Genomic DNA, 23,459 nt, shown 5'->3' with positions numbered 1-23,459 from the left:
TCAGAGGGCCGACTGCGAATACCTAAATACCTACGCAAAGTGTATGCAACTTTCTCCGTCACTCTTATTGTAAAGCCTGAGTGGACGCTCGGAGCGTTCGGTGGGGCGGGCGAGCGTGCGTCCACCCTGTGCAGCGTCGACTCAGGACAGTTGTATGAGCTTCAATTGTTTGAGATGCACGCCGCACGCTCCGCCCTGCACAACGCCTAATATGACGTACCCTTAATTACGTACGCCTTAATTGGAATAAAAGAGAAAGATGCCTTACCTTCGGAGTCCGCGGTAGGCCCTTTCAACCCTCGCAACGCCTACGCCGGTGTATGTTGATTTGTTATAACACAAGGTATAATTGTTTATTATATATTCATATTATTGTCATACGTGTTAAAATAGCGCCACTATAGTGTGACAAAGATTATACCTATTGAAAGATATTTTCAGTTAGTTATAAAAGTGTAACATGCTTTCTTTGATTATATTTGGGTGGTTTTATTTTTGTATACCTACCCATTTTTACAACATGCCCCTTTGCCCCAGTAGGAAAACCTAATGTGTAAAGCATTCGGAAAATAATGGTTACTTACAGTAGGTACAGTCAACCAATTTGAATCCTAGGCCACTCTAGAACCCTATCTCATTGACACCGTGCTGTATTTGTCAAAGAAGTCACTTCGACGTTTACTGTGAAAAGGTTCTACAGTGGCCTAGGATTCAAATTGGTTGACTGTACATAGGTACCCTTTGAGGTTTCGACATGTCTATCGAAAGTAGTAACCATCTACTTCTCTTCTGTAAAAAACGAACACGTGCGAAGAGGAAAATCGTTTTCTTTCGACGGAATTTAGAAAAAGAGGACTTTTCCGCGCTTGTATCCTAATTTTTTATTACAGTTTCCAGAACACAAGTTCTGCACATACATACATCATTATTATTCTTATGCGACCTCGCTCGTGGTATACTGCATCGTTGCGGCTGATTTGATAAAACATTCACTGAGACTACCTTTATCGATATTTACAGTAGCTGGGGAGCCGGCGGCGGCGTCGCTAAGTGTGAAGTTACTCGATATTTAATCGTATTAATCAGGTCGCAAAATCTCACGACAATCGGCTGAGAATTGCAACCTGTAGATGCCGACATCCGGACGTACAGAAGGAAATAGAGTTGAATAATTGATCTACACTGTACTTCGGCCGATAATTAATACAATAGGAATCCTTCAAAAACGAATGAATAAAGTTGCGTTTCATTCATCCACAAGAGTGCGAAGTAATTTTATACAAATTATAATTTGATGATTATAGCTGGCTTCTGAATTGATTTTTAATCATGATGTTAAATAAATAAATAGATAATTAGATTTGGATTGATATTTTACTTTCATCAAAGACAATGGAATTTACTTGTAAAAGCCAAGTAACTCTATAGCAAAAGCATAAAAGGTTCTTGGTCATATAATTTTATATAGAGTAACTACAGAAATCCTCTCTTGGGCTCCCGCACTACAAGTATAAGCCTACAATACAAGATGTGTACAAGTGTAGGTACATATATATGACATTGTGGTGCTTGTTTCTCAAGGACTCTTAGTTTTATTATTCTCTCTCTTAAATAGACGGCAGTTTTTTTTGCAAAATAAATTGAACTTCATCTTTATCGGTCGGATGCTCAAAAATATCTAAGAAAAACAAAACAAAAATTTGTAAAAGGGTACTACAACGCCATCTACACTATACCTATCTTCGAACTCTCGGTAAGATTGAGAGATTCACTAGATGGCGCCCTTGCTAAAACGGTCTGAAGTTTGACGCGCTTGTATTGTAGTCCCTTGTGTAAAACAGAATCTGACGATAAAAACATGATATGCAATAGCAGCAAGGTTTTATCAATTAATGTAGTAAACCCCGTGAGAACCTGTGTAACGACCAGCTTCTTGTCCAGAATTTATACATTCCATAGTGTCCACTGGTGTCCAGGGGGGCGGGTCACGTGGGGTAATTGTATGGCCAACCTGGGGGGGGGGGGTGTCATGACATGATACCCCCCTGGATCCGCGCATGCGCTAAACCGGTGGTCACTTTTTGTTCCATTCAATGTCTCAGGGATTTGCTTGAGACCGCCACTAGTATAAACGTATTATTATGAAGGTTGTGTAAGTGTGTGTGACTGGAAGGGGGCATTTTTTGTACGAAGTTGGCGTTCTTCTCTTTGGTAACGAACCATATTTTAGTTACATATTATACAATCGATTATAGCTACAATATTCTTAGTATCGATACGATTATGGGAATCGTAATGAAAATAAGAGTTACATCACTATCTGTCACAGTGACATTGACATTTGTCGTACATTCGCAGCACAGGCAGAGCTTTGTTTACAATTTAAATGACTATATAATATCATTGTTTCTTATCATAAAAAGTAATAATATACAAAACGAAATGTCTCGTGAAGAAGATAAGTTCCAGCGATATGCTACAGAGTACGATCCAGTCAAAATCGGCTCAATCGATGGTGAGAATTAGGTTATGTTTTGTACATACAGTATTCATATTAGTTAGTTACATCTTAAGTACTTACTTAAGCCATGGTATAACAGTAATGATCTGCATATCAGAGGCCTTATCGCTAACCACGGTTTGCCTCATGCCTCATTGTTACGCTTAAGTTTGCATTTACATGTGCAACAGAGGTACCATGTCGAACGCAGTTCACCATGGTAGGACCAGACCATCATTAAGCAAAATTCTTGTATTTCATGGCTCAAACATTTTACATGTATTTATTTCTATAAGTGAAGTGTTTATATGTAAGAGTAAAAATAACAAAATAGCTTGTAGACATTTAAAATAGTCAGCACTTTGTAGTTAAAACATAAAATAATAAACTTTTAAGTTATACTAAATTAACTTGAAATAGTCTATGAATGCTAAATAAGAAATTATCAATTATAGAATATTCTTATGGTGGATGTTGCTTGGGGTGTCTAAGAGAAAAAATTAAATTATTCCTATACTGCTGATAGTTCATAGTACAGTTATTGTTGGTAGTAGCAATCTGACCGGTGTACTCCAAATTGTTACTAGGTTACTACTTTGTGTCTTGTCTCTTGCTGGATGCAGTGAATTTATCAATATTAGTGCCTGTGACATCAATAATATGATGGATTAGCCAGCATCCTTAAGAGCGCTGCACCAATGACTCAAGATCAGGTAACGGGTTCACTGTCTGTAGGTCCACTTGCACTGAATGTGATTATTTGAATAAGCAATTTATAGATATAATTTTTAATTTTTAAATGTAACCAACACTCCTAATTCAAGTACATGTGTTTAAGGTACGGACACAATACCACATGACCGAGCCATCCTCTTTGCACTTGACTCAGAATACGTTCCCAACAAGTCTGTACGAGGAGACGCAAGGCACACCATATTCGTAGCTCGGCTGCATCCTAGAACAACTCAGGTATGATTTTAGTTCACTCTTGCAGTTCATGACAATTTTTTTTTATTGTAATATTTGGAATGAATTCATGACTCATGAATACAATTGTATGGGATCTAATCAGGGATGTATTCTATGATGACCTAACCATATAAAACGTAAGTTTTACGCGATTAAGTTCCGTTTTAATTTAATAATATGACCTAAACAGGGTCTAAAACGGACATTTCTGATTTTGTAATGTAGCACCTTTGTGACCTTTGTTCTCGCCCAAAACATTGTAAGTACTTACATGTGGATGGCTCTTGTAACCATTGCTCCTAATACTAGACTATAGTCTTCGTAATAAGTGCCATTGTCTGGGTAACCCGGCCAACGCCACGGGACGTAAGCGCCATCGACAATAAGATCCCTTTACCCAGATAACGTCACATAAAATTATTGTAAGTATAAAGTACAATACAGTACAATACAAATACTCTTTATTGCACACTTGATAAAATACAACAATACAAAACAAGGAAGCAACACGAACAAAGGTAAACAACAGGCAGTCAGTACTATGTTATGCTATACATACAATATGTTTTTCTATGAAGGTACCAAATGAGCATTTTATACAATCATCAACAGGGCCCGTAACTTTCATTCTGATGACATAAATTTGACGTCACACTGCATATAGGTGATTCAAGAGTTTTATTTAATAATTAATCATTATTCATCAATCATTTTAATAATGACTTCAATACTAATCTATTCATACGTAAAATAATTAATTAAATTAATACCTACTTGATACGTGAATAGTAAATAAAATTATTTTTTTATTTTTATACATACCTTTTTTATTAAATAGTTTTGTTACCATATTCCAATAAATTATAAAAACAAAACAAAATTGTTTCCTTTTCGTTTCACGTATCAAGTAGGTATTAATTATTTCACGTATGAGTAGCTCACTTTTGAAGTCATTTGTACATGATTGAATTGATTGATGAATAATGATTAATTATTACAATAAAATTATTTGAATCATCCTATATGCAGCGTGACGTCAAATTGATGTCATCGGCATGAAAGTTACGGGCCCTGATCATCAATAAGCAAGTACATACTTCATTGTTAAAAAATAAAAAATACATAATTATTTTCAGTTGCTTACTAATTAGTATACCTACGCAACAGGGCAACCCTATATTCGCATTTTGTCGTTGACTATACTTTCGGAATAGGCTAGTTTCCTACTAGTCAAATCAGCTTCTTTTTAAGAACTGTCAAAAAGATTTGCTAATATGAAATTACTATGAATACTGAGGAGTGACGTCACGGTCAATTCATTTACTTTATATTGAAGAAATTATGTTTAAGCATAACTACTGTCCATATTTTTCTTCTAATTATGTGGTGCTTTATTTCGTGCACTGCATAAAATATTTTATTTTAAGTATAGGAATCTAGCCCATTCTCTATTTTCCAGGAGACCCTAATATCAGAGTTCTCCGACTGTGGCAAAATCGTCCGCTGCCGTCTCGTCAAGGACATAGTGACGGGCAAGTCCAAGCAGTACGCATTCATCGAGTTCGAACGCAGCGCCGACGTCGACCGGGCTCTACAGAAACATAAAGAATACATCGACAACACGGAAGTTGTAGTCGAGAGAGAGGTGGAGAGAGTCATGAAGGGATGGAAGCCTAGGAGACTAGGGGGAGGGTTTGGGGGGAATAAGGACTCTGGACAGCTCAGGTTCGGGTGTAGGGACAGGCCTTTTAAGAGGCCTATTAAGGTTAGAGACGACATAAGGGATTGAAAAGGATGAGCAAGACATACTTATGGGCAAGTCCAAGCAGTACGCATTCATCGATTTCGGAAGACGGTTTACGGAAGTTGTAGTCGAGAGAGAGGTGGAGAGAGTCATGAAGGGATGGAAGCCTAGGAGACGAGAGGGAGGGTTCGGGGGGAATAAGGAGCCTGGACAGCTCAGGTTCGGGTGTAGGGACAGGCCTTTAAGAGGACTATTAAGGTTGGAGACGACATAAGGGATTGAAAAGGATGAGCAAGACATACTTACGGGCAAGTCCAAGCAGTACGCATTCATCGATTTCGAAAGACGGTTTACGGAAGTTGTAGTCGAGAGAGAGGTGGAAAGAGTCATGAAGGGATGGAAGCCTAGAGACTGAGAGGGAGGGTTCGGGGGGAATAAGGAGTCTGGGCAGCTCAGGTTCGGGTATACTTTTAAAAGGCCTATTAAGGTTGCACAGGACAGGAGGGATTGAAAAGTATTGGGACTGCCAGAGGACAAGTTCAGGTCAGACAGGAGTCACAGGAGAGGACAGTTTCGACAGTCGTACTTTGTGCAGCAATGGCATCTTTTGCACTTTTCAAGGGCTTTATGAAGTTAACATAAGATTCAATTTACCCTAATCTGTAGAAATTATTTTATGTTGTTTTATGATGCAGCTCCTTTATTGACAACCGTATTTTCAAGGCATAAAGTTCAAATTTGCACTTTTTTTGGTGTTGATCTGTCTCCAAGATTATGTGTTTAATGTTTATCTTACTTTAATTTTATTGTATAAATCTATATTTCCTTCCTCTGTAACATACGAGCACAGAATATAGTGTCTTACAGCTATGTTTTATTATTTGAATATTTAATTTAGCCTGGCAGCTTGAACATGTCATGCACACTTAAAAGTCTTTGCTGCGGTGGCGTCGTTGATCGGGTCGCCACCTTCCCGAATAAAGGTTGAGGGAGGCGATGGCTGAGATACGCGTCATACTCGTGAACGGGTGCCGTCTGTGAAGACCGGTCTGTTTAAGCTTACTGGGGCTGTTATAACTTAGTAACTTTAATTCTAATTTTTATTAAATTAGGACACTTTGTTCGGTTGTCGTTTGTTTCCTTTCTTTTAGTGAATATTTTAAATATATGATTTTGACTCATGGAGACCATATACATCTCTAAGGAGAATTAGATTAAGTAGATATACATTTTATTTTTAGTTGTGACATTTAGAGTCATTTGCACCTCTAAAGTAATTTTAGACTTTTTTTTTGTATTTGTACTTTTTATATTAAAATTTAGTGTAGTTCTTGGTTGTAATTCGACATTTAGAGACCTTCTATATCTCTAATTAATTGTATAGAGTTAACTTTAGTTAGAACTTAGAATTAGTATATAATAGTATCAATTGTAATTTCAACTCAATTTTAAATATTTTTTTAAATACCTATGTACATGTGACGTGTAAAAGTGCCCCTGTGGCCTATTTGCTGAATAAATTATTTTGATTTTGATTTTGATTATAGCTGACAAGCAAAAAAAACCAAATGTAGCGATTCTCCCCCTAAGGATGTAAGGATAGATTTGTATCGTTAAGCCATTGATTGACCACAACACTCTTTTTGTCTTCTCATTGTAATAATATTCTTGCAATGGTTCGCAATAAACGATTCTACTTTTTTAAGGATTATTTTTATTACAATATTTTCGTCTACCACACATATATGAAAGATAAAACGACTCCATAATGTTTGTAAGACCATTCATCGATTATCTTTAAATCATTTTATAAACCAAATAGCGTATAAATATAAACCTAAAAAAACCAGTCGGCCGCGCAAATCATAAAATGTAAAATGCCAAACGGGTGCCAGAAATGTTGGGAAGAATTCAAGGGATGGCTAAAGGCATTTACGCCCGTAGAAATATTTTTGACCATAATAGAAGCTTTACTATTAATATTACTTCTAGTGTTTTTAATATTTTTAGTTATCCATCTTCTTACGTGTCATGGGGTGGTTGATGAGAGTACAACGGATCGTGCCATAGTCAGTGATATTACCACCGTAGCTCCAAAAAATGTAACAAAGAAATCGACTTCTAGTAGTAAAAAATCGCGGCCAACCTGCACTTATACTAAAGAACAAAAAAGTAATTTGACAACGCCGTCTGCGAACGAAACTGATGCTACAAGGTACCTGATTACAAAAAGGGATTGAGTATGACCCTCTGAAATAAAAAGTATTTAAATTTTGTAAGAATTCTCTGACATCAAGTCAGCTATAGGTATAGGAGTCATAAACCATAAACACCTACCTTAATATTGCATTGTCATCCAATTCATCGGAAAAATTGAGAAACTGACCCGTTATAACAACTCTACCTAAAACCTACTCTGCCGCTACGGTCAATAAAACCTCGTAAAAACGTTTACTCCTCAGTCCATACTCAACGGCCGCCCCAAGGTACACAACGCCCACCCACCCCGACCAGATCGTACCAATCACGTCGGACGGCGAGCTAGCCGATGAGAGCGAGAAACTTCACGTTATGGCGCTAGTGAAGATCAAACCGAGTGGCGTGACGTTCGGGTGTATACTTACTGTCGTGGCTGAGCGGTGGGTGGTTACCGCTGCGAGCTGCTTGGATTCTATTGAAGAGGTAATTTGATCTGCGCAATCAGATTGCCAATCATGTCAGACAGTGAGAAACGTCACGTTATGGTCCTAGTCAAGTTCAAGCCGAGTGGCGTGACGTTCGGTTGTATTCTGACCGTCGTGACTGAGCTGTGGGTCAGTGGTCACTGCTGCGAGCTGATGCTTGGATTATGAAGAGGTAATTTGTCTATACTCAACCAACGCAACCGGATTGTGGCAATCGGTTCTGTCTGGGTTAGCTGACAATAACAGGCGTTACGTGAAGGCCTTGGCGAAGTCCTGTTGATCAGATTATCTGAATGGGACCCATCAAACTTTTAATTTAAGCCATCTTGAAGTTGAAGCAATCTACGAATGGTACCTATCTATTCATATCATACCTAAGTTCCATTATTAGGAGAAGCACGCGCTCACTTGGTGGAATAAAATAGATGTTTGTAATAATGAGCGAGCGAATCTCTATACCTACGTTAATTTCGATATTTAAAATGAGTTTAACATTTACTCATACAGGTGGACTCACTAGATAACTTCGTGATAATGGACAACTACGGCGCCCTAAACAAGGGTCGGTCTCACCCCGTGTCCGACGTGCGCGTGCATCCCCTCTACAACGGCGGCAACAAGACGTACGACTTGGCGCTGCTGCAGAGTGAGGACGGGTTAGGTAGACCCCCGGTCCAGTTGGCGTCGCTTTTGGATTACTTCAAACTGCCGATAGGGGAGGCCGGGAGCATATTGGGATTTGGTAGGTTTAGGTGAGTACAAGCCGTGCACACACTAGGTAGAGAGATACCTAAGCTTTAAATTCCCATACAACCCTGAACCACATTTTAAGAAATTGTACTTGCAGAACTTAGGTAGCTACGATACCCATCACTCATAACAAAACTTTAAAAATCATAAGCGTGCTCTTACGACCGGGCCCATTTCTCAAAGCTGAAAGTTACAAGTTACAAGCGGAAGTCTTTTTTCAACTTGTCATATTAGACACCACTTGTAAATTGTGACTTGTAGTTTCGAGAAATGGGCCCCAGGGCTACAAGGCGTCCTTTACAATGGTAGTTTGGACCACACCCAAGCCAGTTCTAGCAATCTGCGCCGTGTATTAGAGGGCTTTGTACATAGACGCGCGTTTCTACGACGGAACCCTATAAGTTACTTTGCAATAGTTCCCAAGCCACTATTCACTTAACACAATGCGGCTAAATCCTACAGCTTATCCTCATTATTCCAGAACAATAGACCAGAGCGTCCCGCAGCAAGTTCACTCCGCCGTCGTGCACATCCTGCCGTACTCTCACTGCGACTCGCCCGAGTATCGCGAGCGGCACCTCATACCCCTCGCCCCCGTAGCTCACGGCCGCTGCGGGGCGTCGCCGCTCTGTCTCGGCGTGCTTCACGCGCGCGGCGCGCCGTGTAACTACTGCGCCGGCGCGCCGCTCATGCGTGCGGGCAAGCTGCTGGGTGTCATGGCGGATAACGAACAGTGTGGCGCGGCGTGCGAGCCGGCGCTCTATGCGAACGTGGCCGCAGAGCGGCAGTGGCTACACGCTAGTCTTAGCTAGGCTGATAATAAAGCTACTTAAATATGCCCTCGCGCGAGCGGCATCTCATACCCCTCTCCCCCGTAGGTCACCGCCGTTGTGGGGCGTCTCCACTCTGTCGCGGCGCGGCGTGTAACTACTGCGCCGGCAAACTGCTGGGTGTCATGGCGGATAACGAGTAGTGTTGCGCAGCGTGCGAGCCGGCGCTCTATGCGAACGTGGCCGCGAAGCGGCAGTGGCTACACGCTAGTCTTAGCTAGGCTGATAATAATAAAGCTACTTAAATATATGTCTTTGTTTGTCTGGTATCTAGTAAATCATGTATTAGTGCGCTAATGCCATTAAACTACCAGAGAGAAAGAACACAGTAGATAGAGCGCTATCGACGCCCAGCTAAGGATTTGGGCGAAGCACGGCGCTGCAGATTCCTTGCAAGCGCTTTAGCGCCGAAAGCCTGCGTTGCTCCCGTCAAGAATAGATATCGATGTAGGGTAATAGGTATACAGAAAGTTAGAGTTATACAACGTAAAGTTATGTATTTGGCTTACAACAGAACGAACAATAATTTTCAATTATCAAGCAACATTTTGACAATACATTACCTACGTGCAGACCCAACAGCAAATCTAAGTAGTTTGTTTTCGTTGTCTTATAAAAGTCCGTTTTTATCCGACGAATTCACATATCGCCCGCTGAAATCCATACGACGATCGAAGTAGACGCATCTTTACAAAGTGGGTACTTAGGTCATTCGTTTGGTACATATCTTGGTCGCACTTTACCACTGTACCTGCTGCCTTTGTCTGGTTCCGCTAACGGTAAAGAAACCGACGGTAACCATTCTTCCAGAAACGCTTGCGTTTTGTTCATATAAGACGGGTCACTGTCAAGCAGCCAATTCGCCGTGTAGGTTAAACCTCCAGTAAAGAGTAGTAACCATAAGATTGCTATTCTGTTATTCATTTTTAAGTTTCTTTCTCTTGAATATATGACTCCAAAATTTATAAATTGTCTCGGATAAAACTACAGGTCTTTAGTCCCCAAACGATTTCAATGCTTGCTTTGGCTTAGGGTTTTAACGCTCTGTGGTAAAGATGGCCAGATACCCTTACTCCTCAAACCTCGAGCGTTTACTTCATGGGTATGTCATCACAGTGTAGGATATCCACAGTACTCATGGAAGCCAGTGTTCGGGCGAGACTGATCAGGTTAGTCGAATTGGACGGATACATTGGTCTGTTTTGAGTATTTTACATGAATTTAGCGAATTTGTGCCAGATCATAGTTTTCGAATAAGCGTGACGTTCGCTTTCAAAAGTGATTTATCACGTCAATCATGCGTCAATCATTGACAGCATAGAGCAAAGTAATAGAGAAAAGCAAAGAGTACAGCCAAATAAATAATGATTTTTAACCCTTCGTCTGTGTCTGATAAGGATCCTAACTTATATTCTTTGATCCTAACATATGACGTTGGACTTTAAACATTTATGTCAAAGTTAATTATTTTATGACAATTTTTTGACAGAAACAGACGACGGGTTAAGAAAAAAAATACACTTCTTTTACGGTTCTGAATTAACCTTAACCGATTCCGCGCGGACGACATAGCGTATAAAACACGCATTTTACACGCCTAGCGTGTCACGCAAAAGTTGTTCACGCCACAGCCATTACCGAAAATGCGAGACTGTTCTAGTAGTTGTCTGCTCTCATCCATGTTGTCAGTTATGTGTTTTAGATTGTAGTTGTATATATACAGTTATTATAATGAAAACTAGATACTTTAATATCTATCTTTATTAAAGCTTATCTAATATTTACATAGGCCGCGAGGTCACCCCGTGAGCCTGGCGGTCTCCGGCGCGGCGAGGCTTTCGAACTGTTCCAGCAGTTGTCTGTTATCGTCCATGTTGCCAGCTATGTGTTCCAGACCCCAGTGCTTGCGGAGAAGTGCGTGGGACAGGTCGAACCTGCCGTGCCTGTGAAGTTTATAAGTTAGGATCATAGAGTAATTAGTGAGGGGAGAGTTGTAACGCCATAGCAGCAGTTTTCAAAAAGTTTGTACATAGCCACGTCAATTTTAATTGATCCTATTTTGTTACCAATATTTAGTGATATAAGTCGACTTTCGAAAATATAGATTCTAGAGAACCTTAACCCTTAATTTGGCAGAGACTCTGGTGACATAAATTTTCCGATTTTACTTAATATATTGAATAACAGGTGTTTTTAAAGCGTCCGAAAAATATTTAAAAAAATCTAGATTTATTAGTTTTTGAAAAAAAATATGTCCGCCACAGCGGACTCTGCCAAATATTGGGATAAATTAATATGTCCGCTGAGGCGGACACTGCCAAACATACGGTCATTTAAAATAAACAAGTATTTCTTAACATATATTTATTTTAAAAATTAACAAATATAATAATTTTGTATGAAAATCAAACTGACACATATTTATAGTCAAATATCATTATTTTAACTTTTTTCCGACTTTTTGGCCAGGTTGCACAGGCCGTGATCACGACAGACTGATGTGACAGTGATGTCCCAGCAAAATGTCGTCGAAGATGTAAACAACACAAAACTACCCGAAATTAATTATATCAATGTTCGGGGCAGACAAAGAAATTATAAATTTTGATCTACCCGGTTTTCTTTAATGTTTATTGCCCCTCGCGCGACATGTAACATTCACAATATCCGCGCACTACGTATACCTAAAAGTGCCAAAATTTTAACTTCTTGGTCCAGCACCACACGCTGTTGGATTAAATAAAAAATCTAAGCATAAAAGCAGGCCACCAAAACAAGAAAATCAAAATAATAAACAAAACAATATAATAATTTGTTACAACACGTGTCACCGCAACATTGGCATAGTCCGCCACGGCGGACAAATCGTATTTAGTATATATTTGGCACTGTCCGGTGCGGCGGACAACTTGTTTAGATGATGATTATGAGTATTAGAAATTGAGAAATAAATTGAAAACATAACCACTTGCAACTATTATGTAATATATTTTATTATTTATACAACAGAAATACCCTGTTCTTACAAAAACCAAAAGAAAAACGCATAAATATTTTGCTAAAAACAGTTGACTTCTGATGCGGTGCCATCTTGACGAGTAACTGTCAAACGAGTGTTGACAGTGGTCAAATAGTATTTTTATACAAAGCATGTATCATAAAAGAGTCTCTTTCCATATGTTAAATTAAATAAAATTCTACCTAAAAAGCGAAATATTTTTTTTTATCACCTGTCCGTCCCACCGGACTTTGCCAAATTAAGGGTTAATGACCAAATAAAACTTGATAAAATCTCAATTTATGAAATAAATCTTGGTAACAAAAAAGGAATAAAAAAAAACAAATTTAACTTTTTCCTTAATTTTTGTACAAACTTTTCGAGAACTGCTGTACATCAGTAAATGCGGTTTATTTGTATAAGCATAGTTAAGTGACATCTAGCGACAATCACGCGTCAAATGGCGTGAATTATCAGTACCACTACTCGATACTAGGTGGCAACTGTGTCTCGTCTGCCAAAAATTTAATATTAGAACAGTTTACAACTTATATATATTACAAGCAGAAGGAATTGAAAACAGAATACTGATTAATACTATTGTAATATTAGCTAATAATTGGTGAGCATTAGACTTTTCGTTCGTCGCGACATCTATTGACAAGTAGCAGTACTGATAATTTACGCTAGTTGACGCGTGATTGATACGTGATTGTCGCTATAGATGTCACTTATCTATGCCTATACAAATAACCCGCATTTACTGATGTATGGAGTTACAACTCTTCCCTTATTTATTCCTCTATGGTTAGGATAAAAAAAAATATTCTCGAAATAAACCCTTTTTGTTACAATTTATTCTCTTGCCAAATTGTTGGCAGAGGGAACTCCCTTACTGTCTGACCAAAAAGAGTAGAAATTAAAAAGTAGCAACATTGTACTGTGATCCCTTTCAAAACAATATGTGTGAGAAAACAGGACGACACTACGATGTTGCCACTTTTTAATTTCTACTCTTTTTGGTCAAACTGTACATAATATAAGTAGTTAGAACTATCTTAGTGTATGTATATACACGCTAGTTACAGTTTTGGTGTAATGTTTACAGTAATTTCAGTAAGAATTAATAAATTGATTGTAAGTGATTGATTAGGGCGGCATGTCTTGCAACCCTATGAGGTATGTACAAGACCTTTCAGCCCAAAAAAATTGGAATCTTGGATTCTATGGGCATCAGCGCTTGGTCGAAGTGTCGCGAAAGGCCCACAATATCCCAACTATACATAATAGTATGGATTCTTAGCGGTGGTGGGTTAACCAGAAGCAGAGGCCGCGGGGCCCGCGGAACAATTCATAGTAACCGTAAATAAACGCGTGAAAATTGAGTTTCTCCAATAACCATATTAGGAATAGGAATATATTGATTTAAACTAACACGATCTTCACTCATATTATTAAATTAAAACGGGACTTAATCGCGTAAAACTTACGTTTTATATTTAACCCGAACTGACATTACGTCCGTTTATGGCTGGGAGTTGTTTACCCGCACTTGATTGTCATCGGTCACTTTTACGCTAGGGTTGCCACTCGGCTATAGTAAAAGTTGAAAGGGAATTATGCAGTTCAATCCAGTGGTTTCCTGACTCTAGCAAATGCTCGGCAACCGCAGACCGTTTTTTAATGTTCTTTTTCCGCTAAATAAGTTTTACGCGATTAAGTCCCGTTTTAATTTAATAATAGGAATAGGAAGTTTGAAAATGAAATGAAATAAATGTTTATTTAAACTAAAACTTAAAACTAAACTTTAACTTCTGCCAAACCAGAGTATGGTTTGTTGGGAGATGAGTTGGAATGGTTCCTTTCGCTTATACTTAATAATTTTAGATAAATAATACATAGTAATGATGATTCAAACAATTAGATTGGTAAATTTTATTTATTAGGCATGTGATACCAAATATTATGTACTAGCTTTCGCCCGCGGCTTCGCTCGCGTTGAATTCGAAAATTGCTGAATGCTCCATACAAACGTCCACCCCCCCCCAATTTTAGAAAAGTGGGGGGTTCGAAAGAGACCAAAATTAGCCTATGTCACTTTCCATCCTTTCAACTATCTCCACTTAAAAAATCACGTCAATTCGTTGCTCCGTTTTGCCGTGAAAGACGGACAAACAAACAGACACACACCCTTTCCCATTGATCTAGTATTTATACTTATGATATGAGGTAGTGGGACCCACCTTATACATTGCACGCCCGTGCAGTGTGCAGAAGTCTTCAGTTGAACACCCAAATCGTGTACCAGCGTCCAGAAGTACTTGTCGTATTCGTTCACGGACTGGATCTCTGAAATTATCGTGATAAAACAAAGAGATTATATATTGGAATCTAGGAAGCACATTTTATCTACAGAGACGCCGTTACTGAGTGTGAGCGCCTATAGTGTGATACATACATACAATCACGCTTGTATCCCATAAAGGGGTAGGCAGAGCACACGAACTACTCAAGTTTCAGTGCCACTCTTGGCAAAAAGGGGTTGAAAGAAAACGAAATTGTGACATTGCAGTGACAGGTTGCCAGCCTCTCGCCTAAGCCATAATTTAACCCATATCCCACAGGCGACCTACGACACCCACAGGAAGAAAGGGGGTGGTGAAATTCTTAGCCCGGCACTACACGGGCAGATGCGGGCTATAGTGTGATATTTTTGTATTATTCTGGACTAATTTATCCGTTGTGATATATCTGAGATAGCTGAGATTTAGGTAGTGAACAGTCACCGGCAATAACATTGCACATAAAGAACACCGCAAAAGTATTTGACACTTTTTCTAGTACCATATAAGAGAGTGTCAAATATTTATGCAGCCTTCTTTTTGTACGATGTTATTTGACTGAACCAGGCAGGCAAGTTACTATTTGTAAGTGCGATAGGGACGGCCTGATGTTTTATCATTTATCGCGCGACCATGCTTGCCTGCCAGGTCAAGGAAGTTTTTAAGTTATGTTCTATCTATCTATCTATCTATTAAGCCCCTTTTTTAGGGTTCCGTAGTCAACTAGGAACCCTTATAGTTTCGCCATGTCTGTCTGTCCGTCCGTCCGTCCGTCCGCGGATAATCTCAGTAACCGTTAGCACTAGAAAGCTGAAATTTGGTACCAATATGTATATCAGTCACGCCAACAAAGTGCAAAAATAAAAAGTGGAAAAAAATGTTTTATTAGGGTACATGTAAAGTGGGGGCTGATATTTTTTTTTATTCCAACCCCAATGTGTGATATATTGTTGGATAGGTATTTAAAAATGAATAAGGGTTTACTAAGATCGTTTTTTGATAATATTAATATTTTCGGAAATAATCGCTTCTAAAGGAAAAAAAAGTGCGTCCCCCCCCTCTAACTTTTGAACCATGTGTTTAAAAAATATGAAAAAAATCACAAAAGTAGAAGTTTATAAAAACTTTCTAGGAAAATTGTTTTGAACTCGATAGGTTCAGTAGTTTTTGAGAAAAATATGGAAAACTACGGAACCCTACACTGAGCGTGGCCCGACACGCTCTTGGCCGGTTTTTCTGAATTAGAGAATGTCTCTTAGTTCAGTGTGCCGCTTGGCAAAGGCCTCCTCTAGCTCTTTCCATTGACGTCTATCCTGGGCCACTCTTCTCCACTTCGAGCCCACTGTAAGCTTCAGTTCGTCCTCCCATCTCATTCGGGGTTTTTTCTGGCCCCTAGTACAACCTCTAGGGTACCAATCCGTTATGATTTGGCTCCATTTCTCCTGCTTGCTTTAAGTTATGTTAATTTACCTAAAGTGAAGTCCGTGGTTTGAAGTGTACACATTTGATGCCATAGAGTACTGGAAGCTTGCCGTCGGTGGGCCTGATTGGGCCTTGCGAGGCCAGGTCGTATAGTGTCTGAGAGTCCCGATGGAGGCCTGTCATTCTGAAATAAGAAAATAATACTTTCAAAAAGAAAATTAGACCTTATTTATGGTAAGGAACAACCAAAATTCAAATATCTGTATTTGTCTACATGACTGTACAGTCAACCAATTGGAACCCTAGGCACAGTATCCCTAGGCCACTCTACAACCATGTCAAAATGCCAAGCAGTAAGAGATTTCTTACAATATGATTTATAATGTCACTGTGACATAGTTCTACAGTGGCCATAGATTTCTTCTAAGGGTTCTAATTGGTTCACTGTACATAGCGCGCTCAGCAGTTTTTCCATTTCAAAAGTGGGTGTCAGTGCCTATACCTATACTATACCACAGTATAATAAAGAGTACTATCGTACAGTATGGCCACTCCCGCTCCCCGCTGAAAGCGCCGCCTACCCCCTCTCGGTTACCTCACAGTTACCGCCTGTCAAAAAAGCGAACAGTCAACCTGTCATATCTCACTCATACAAGCATGGTACGCGTTCACCTACACGAGCTTAGAATGTGTGCTAGGAATGCACCTCTTTCATATATTTGATCGCCAGTGTCCGAGATGTGACTAATTGACTATACATAGTTAAAGACAAAAGTACTTATAAATAAATAAATAAATAAATAAATATTATATAGATTTGATAAGCTCAGTGTCCGAGATGCGATCTGTGCTCATACATATGTTACCGGGAAAGACAAAAGGGTACTTATAAACTTTAATAAAAAAATATTTTCACTTTGATACTCACTCATATATCGTGCTCTGATGCGCGCTCTGCATATGCGCTACCACCCTATCTATCTTTTCTCGCGTGACATGACCATACGTAGCGCGCTCCATAGTCTTTCCGTTCCAGAAATGGGTGTCTGTGGCTTTGCCCAGCTGACCATGGACCTTGTAGGCTCTAGTCAGCCGGGAGGTGCGAAGCTTGTATGTGAGTTTGGTGCCGTCATTTATGCCGAGCACTGGAAAAAAAGGTTCACCATGAAATTGGAAAATTGCTTATCAGCCAAGTCCACAGAGAGTGAGGCACGTTGGCCGAAGCAGTGCGCGCGTTTTGCTTGTCTGAGAAACTTGCCTCTCCTGAGGCAAAATAGCCACATTTGCCGCGCGAGCACATTGCCTCCCTACGTCTTCCTCTATGTGGGATCAGTTATCAAGGTGAATCCTGGTTAAATTTGGTAGGTTGGGCAAGGTTGCTTTGTAAAAGAAAAAAACCGGCCAAGAGCGTGTCAGGCCACGCTCAGTGTAGGGTTCCGTATTTTTCTCAAAAACTACTGAACCTATCAAGTTCAAAACAATTTTCCTAGAAAGTCTTTATAAAGTTCTACTTTTGTGATTTTTTTCATATTTTTTAAACATATGGTTCAAAAGTTAGAGGGGGGGGACAGTCCCCACTTTACCAAACTTACCAAAAATTACCAAATTTTAGCTTTCTAGTGCTAATGGTCACTGAGATTATCCGCAGACGGACGGACGGACAGACATGGCGAAACATAAGGGTTCCTAGTTGACTACGGAACCCTAAAAACCGAAACTTTATGCATTCTGGATAAAGGAAAAGAAATTTATGACCAACATACACAGCACTCCACTAGTGAACAGCCCCAAGTGCGTGGCCCAGGTGCTCCTGAAGTCTTCATTGGCGTATCTCGGGCCGCAGGCCAATGGGTCATCCGCATAGTTAGGTACCAGCTTAACAAGCATGGGCTCATTGGTGGCTCCTACTATCTCTACTCGCTGCTCGATTGGTCGGCCAGGTAGGGCATTTAAATCTAAAAATGAACATAATTCTTGTTAGTATACATCATAGACCACGCAAACCGGAGTTTGGGCAGACCAAAAAGGAAATGGTGGGATATAATGGATGCATTCTGCCTAAAATGGTGGGAAAACAATGACAGGGTTGAGTGAAAGAAGCGAGGGGAGACCTTTGCCAAGCAGGGGGACACTAAATTAGACTAATAAAAAAATTAATGAAGACTGGCCCGAGCAGGCGGCAAATCGAATCGTGATGGGTGGCGGAAGAAAGGGGAGGCCTTTGCCCAGCAGTGGGATACAATTATAGGCTAGTTAAAAAAAAAATATATGGTCAATGTGAGGAAAACATTGTGTTATCTAGTTTTATCTTTATTCCTGATTATTTAACTAGCATTTGTATCCATGCTTATAAGATGAGGTTGGTGCACATGCACAAAGTGCAAAACTCTAGTTTGAGTGAGGTAAATATACAAATATGAAGTTTCTTTGCCTATTACATTAGTTTCAACACTTTCAACCAAATATTATATTTTCCTTAAATTAACTTAATTCCTTGGATTCAACTTTGTCTCCACAAAGACGTGAAGAAATTGACAAATTAAGTTTCCAATCTTTTTCAGCCTGCAGGCTGCAGTGCACATACAATGTACATATAAAATTTGGTCTTATCACAATAAGCCGTGGCTATTGAGGAGGATTGCTTCAAAGAACCCTTACGGACAGTTTGAAAGCCCCTGGTTTAAGGCAAATAAATTATGAAGTGTTATGGATGTTTGAATTCAAGCTTAGGCAGCCATGTGACAAAAGAAAGTAGTGATCTGGAGCTCTTTCATTACATTTAAAACAATAATTAAATCCTAACCTCTACACAGATTGGTTATAATGCTGTGTTGGACTTGTTTCACAGGCACACATGGCGGTTTGTAGACACATATCACTCCGTTCAAGAACTTGTAAGCAGCAGCTGCATCACGAAACTTAACCATTGTCCATCATATAATTATTTAGGATTTTTCTAACAAATTAAAATCCAATAGAACTTTCACAATCATAACATAACAAAGTTAACCACGGTAAAGCGTTTTTTCTATTATTTATACCAGACACGTGCATATATTTCAGGAATACAAAGAGCAAATTATTTAACTTTAGAGAGAAAGTGAAAATTATTACATTTTTACTAATTTATTTATTTGAAAATCATGTGACACAAACTGTGTTTCAGAAATTTCGGAAAAACAAATAAATACAATAATAAAAGTACAATGAAAATAGTTTGGATTGTTCGGGTTTTCAATTTGTAAAACGCCTTTACAAAAGTGTTGCTAGTAAATAAAATTATTATTCAAATGTTGCCTTCTCTGGAAAAATCTACTGTTTTAGTAGTTATATAACACAGAACACGATAAGCAAGGAGATTCTTTCCGATTTATGATAGTAACAGAATGCCAAAGAGAGCCATTGGGTCATTATACATTTCATGACTCTTCTCTTACGGTACAGACTAAATCGGTTCCCGTTTCTTTTTAAAGAAAGACAATGGATATGGAGGATTTTTGACAATGTCTTTTTCCCCTCACTAGCTCGGAAACACGTGTTTTGTCCTTTAATACCAGCGGGTAAAAACGCATTTTATCCACTAGTGGGTAAAGTAATTTGACCTTGAATAAAGTCAAATTAACTGATTTAAAATTGATAAAAGTAGGTGCATCTAGTATTATAGATGATTTACCTGTGGAAGCAGTGATAAACGAATGTTTTGCGTTGTAGTTTCCTCGCTTTAGTGAGGGGAAAAGTTTTGTGTTACACTCGGGTGCAAATGTATTTTACTTCTCGTTTGTTAAAAAAGTCGCAAGTTCAGGATTCTATTCTCGAACCACTCGCTTCGCTCGTGGTTCAACTATAGAATCCTTTCACTTGCTCGTTTTTCAATTCCACACTCGGCGTTAAAATACAACTTTGCCCCCTTGTATAACAAATAACTATTATGTCTTTATAACTAATCCAGCGAGCCATCTCTCGATACAGGGTTAAAATTAAAACATTTAGAGCCTCAGATTTGACGATTTGGCCCCATAAGCTTTACCTTATATTAGCACAATATAACATATAACCGGGCATCAATCCACCAAAGGTTTTTCAATCCACAAAAAAAAATCTAAACACGTATGTCATCCTTTACCACTTCCTAATGTTATTTGTTTTGAGTCTTTGACATATGACGTCAACACTTAACAATGACTTTAATGTGACGATTAAGGTCCTCTCACACTAATTAATCCATTTGTTATGTATGGATATGACAACATTTTTTATTTTTCGAATTTAAAAAAAGCGATATACTGGGTGGTTCCTGGTGATGAACCTAACTGCGTTTCGAATATAACGGAAAACAAAAAAAAAACACGTTGTATATTATTTTTAAGTGTTTTGTTACGGAATTTGATTGTTTTTGCAAATAATGATTATAATTAGTAGTTTAGTTTCGTAGTAAAGTCGCGGGCAAAAGCTAGTAGGTACATACAGTATTGGTACATTTAAAAGTCGATAGTCGATACATCTCCAAGGAAAAAAGTAGTTTAAGTATATCTATTTTTTTTTCTTTAGTTGTGACATCAAGAGTCTTTTACAACTCTAAAGTTATTTTAGTTAACTTTTATTTGTGTCAGTTCGTTTTTTTTGTTTTCATCATGTGGGTCATTATTTCAAGGGGTTCTAAAAATGTTCAAAAACAAAAATGCTCTTTTTGATTAGTTTTTTGTTTATTATGGATGTAGTCAGATATACAAATCAAAGTCTTAATGGTGTTAGAGATCAAAAATAATTATTTATGTAAAAAAACTCAAAAAACTATATTTGGTGGTAACGAAAGTGACCATGATGACCACGAAAAATAACACTTAATCAGATTTTAAGCCTTTTACATATATAATACAAAATTACAGTTATAACATGATTTAGGAACCATCGATTGCAATCAGTCAGGTAGCAATGAACTTGACATAAACATTGCATGTTCATTAAAAAAAATAAAAATGACTTGCTCACGAAAGTGACGAATTGACAACGTTTCAAAATTTTCAATGTCCCTAAATCGAAAACCATTTCGAGATATACGCTTGTAGATCACATAAATCATTTTTTTAATTTTTTTTTCCGCATTTTTAGTATAAAAAATCTTAAAAAAATCTTAAAAATAGTTTAAAGGGGAAGTGACGTCAAATAGCTGATTTAGAGCTGCCACTATATCAAAAAAATCTTCCAGTTGGGATGTCACTTGAGTTTGACAGTGAAACTTATCACAGTTCGTAGCAAAGATATTTATAAAATCATGGCTTAGTCTATGATTCGTAGTCATTCACTAGTGGTTGACAGTGACACTTGACAGTCAGACATACCGGACTGTTTAAGCTGACTGTTAAAACTTTTTTTTAGGAATGATTTTGTCGTTTTCTTAGGTGTATGAAACAACACATGTGACGTCACGAAGCTGTGTCTTGACGTTTGTAACTTACGCTCTTTCTGCTCGAAGCAGTAATAAAAAGGGAATTTCTCATTAAAATAGCAGTTTTTGGAAAAATAAAAAAATACGTGTATCTTTTAGCATTGAGTTCTTTCAAACCAAACAATAAAAAATAGTACTCAAAAATATGAAATGTTGTCAATTCAAATCATCACTTTAGTTACCCAACTTAGTCTACGCCTTAACGTCTGAATTTAATCACTGTAATTGAATCAAATATTGTTTTAAATGTGATACCTATTATTATTAGATCGGTATGGTATGCATGTTGTACACATGATGACTTTAAGACAGCTGGCCAACGACGAACGCCACAACTATCCTCAAGCGGCTAAAGTCGTTAAAGAGAGTTTTTACATGGATGACACGGCTGTCACGATCTCGAATCAGCGAAGAAAATGAAACAAGACTTGATCAATTTATTACAATCAGGAGGATTTAATCTTCGCAAATGGTCATCAAACACGCCCGAACTACTGCAAGGAGCTAGTAAGACTCAAGATCAGCAAGAAACATTCGAATTTAAAGATCAAGAAACAACGAAAACGCTGGGTCTACGCTGGCATCCTCAGGAAGATGTATTCAGTTTCCAACAAAAAATTGCACCACTCCTAACTCAAACATCAATCACAATGACGAAGAGAGAGTTTCTGTCAAATATAGCACAAGTATTTGACCCTCTGGGATGGCTGTCACCAGTAACCACGAAACTGAAGTTACTGTTCCAAAATGTCATATCAAATGACATCGGATGGAACGATCAAATACCACAAAATATCAAGAAAGAATGGTTCACAATTTCACAAGACCTTCAAGTTATCAAAGATATCAAAATCCCGCGTTGGCTAAATACCTGCAAGAATCAAGAAATCGAATTACACGGTTATTGTGACTCATCAACTAAAGCATACGCATGTGCAATCTACTGCCGTGTTATCTCCACCGACGACAAAAAAGCAACGCCGCCGCCGCCGGTTCTGATAGCAGCGAAATCAAGACTTGTACCGTCGAAAAAAGCTGTGTCCTTGCCGAGATTAGAATTGTGCTCAGCTCTACTTCTTTCAGCCCTCATGGAGAAAGTCAAGCTATCTCTGTCAGAAAACCAAATCAAAATGGTCTGCTGGTCTGACAGTACAGCAGTTTTGGGCTGGCTAAATGGCGAACCTAGCAAGTGGAAGCCTAGCAAGTGGATTTATAGCTAACCGAGTTACGAAAATTACAAAAATCATACCACCGACTTGTTGGAACTACGTCAAGTCAGAAGAAAACCCGGCCGACTGCGCTAGTCGCGGAATCACGGCCCAGCAGTTATTAAAACACCCTCTTTGGTGGAATGGACCAAACTGGCTGTCATCATACAGTGAAAATCAAGAAAGGCCCACGTTCACTACGGATCAAGAGGTTAAAATATCAAAACAAAGCCACGCGGTAACATGTCAACAAACAGACGGCGATATTATCAATGAATTAATATGTAATGTAAGCATAGCAACATGACTCATTGCACCCGCGTACTCGCCTGGATACTACGAGTGGCTTCGCGGCGTCAGCAAAGCTCGAGTTACCTAACAGCTGACGAGTTAAACACAGCTAAAATTAGAATCATCAAGTACGTGCAAGAAAGAGAGTTTTCAAATGAAATAATAAATTTGAAAACAAATCAATCAGTGCATTTAAAAAGCAATATTGTGAAATTAAGACCTTTCCTGGATCAAAATGGAATGCTACGCGTTCGAGGACGCCTTCACAACGCACA

General features: G+C 38.7%; 3 protein-coding genes across 3 annotated transcripts; 2 read left to right on the top strand and 1 right to left on the bottom strand.

Moving 5' to 3' along the window:
- Positions 1-2,367: 2,367 nt before the first annotated feature.
- LOC125241186 (U11/U12 small nuclear ribonucleoprotein 35 kDa protein-like) lies at positions 2,368-5,811 on the top strand. The gene is made up of 3 exons (XM_048149544.1): positions 2,368-2,515; positions 3,339-3,469; positions 4,929-5,811. Exons 1-3 carry the CDS (start codon positions 2,443-2,445, stop codon positions 5,256-5,258), a joined length of 534 nt encoding a protein of 177 aa, XP_048005501.1. The 5' UTR covers positions 2,368-2,442; the 3' UTR covers positions 5,259-5,811.
- Positions 5,812-6,819: 1,008 nt separating this feature from the next.
- On the top strand, positions 6,820-9,485 carry LOC125241185 (trypsin-like). Its single transcript, XM_048149543.1, has 4 exons — positions 6,820-7,428; positions 7,676-7,895; positions 8,405-8,649; positions 9,129-9,485. Exons 1-4 carry the CDS (start codon positions 7,091-7,093, stop codon positions 9,457-9,459), a joined length of 1,134 nt encoding a protein of 377 aa, XP_048005500.1. The 5' UTR covers positions 6,820-7,090; the 3' UTR covers positions 9,460-9,485.
- A 1,738-nt stretch (positions 9,486-11,223) lies between these two features.
- On the bottom strand, positions 11,224-19,277 carry LOC125241228 (mitochondrial mRNA pseudouridine synthase Trub2). The gene is given in 7 exon segments (XM_048149596.1): positions 11,224-11,420; positions 14,719-14,824; positions 16,288-16,302; positions 16,305-16,423; positions 17,168-17,384; positions 18,003-18,194; positions 19,043-19,277. Coding segments are annotated over 7 exon segments (918 nt in total). The 5' UTR covers positions 19,167-19,277; the 3' UTR covers positions 11,224-11,275.
- Between the last annotated feature and the right edge of the window lie 4,182 nt (positions 19,278-23,459).

The sequence above is a fragment of the Leguminivora glycinivorella genome, chromosome Z (assembly GCF_023078275.1).
Source record: "Leguminivora glycinivorella isolate SPB_JAAS2020 chromosome Z, LegGlyc_1.1, whole genome shotgun sequence".
NCBI lineage: Eukaryota > Metazoa > Arthropoda > Insecta > Lepidoptera > Tortricidae > Leguminivora > Leguminivora glycinivorella.
The sequence above is the reverse complement of the archived record's forward strand: the minus strand, read 5'-3'. Positions and strand labels throughout refer to the sequence as shown.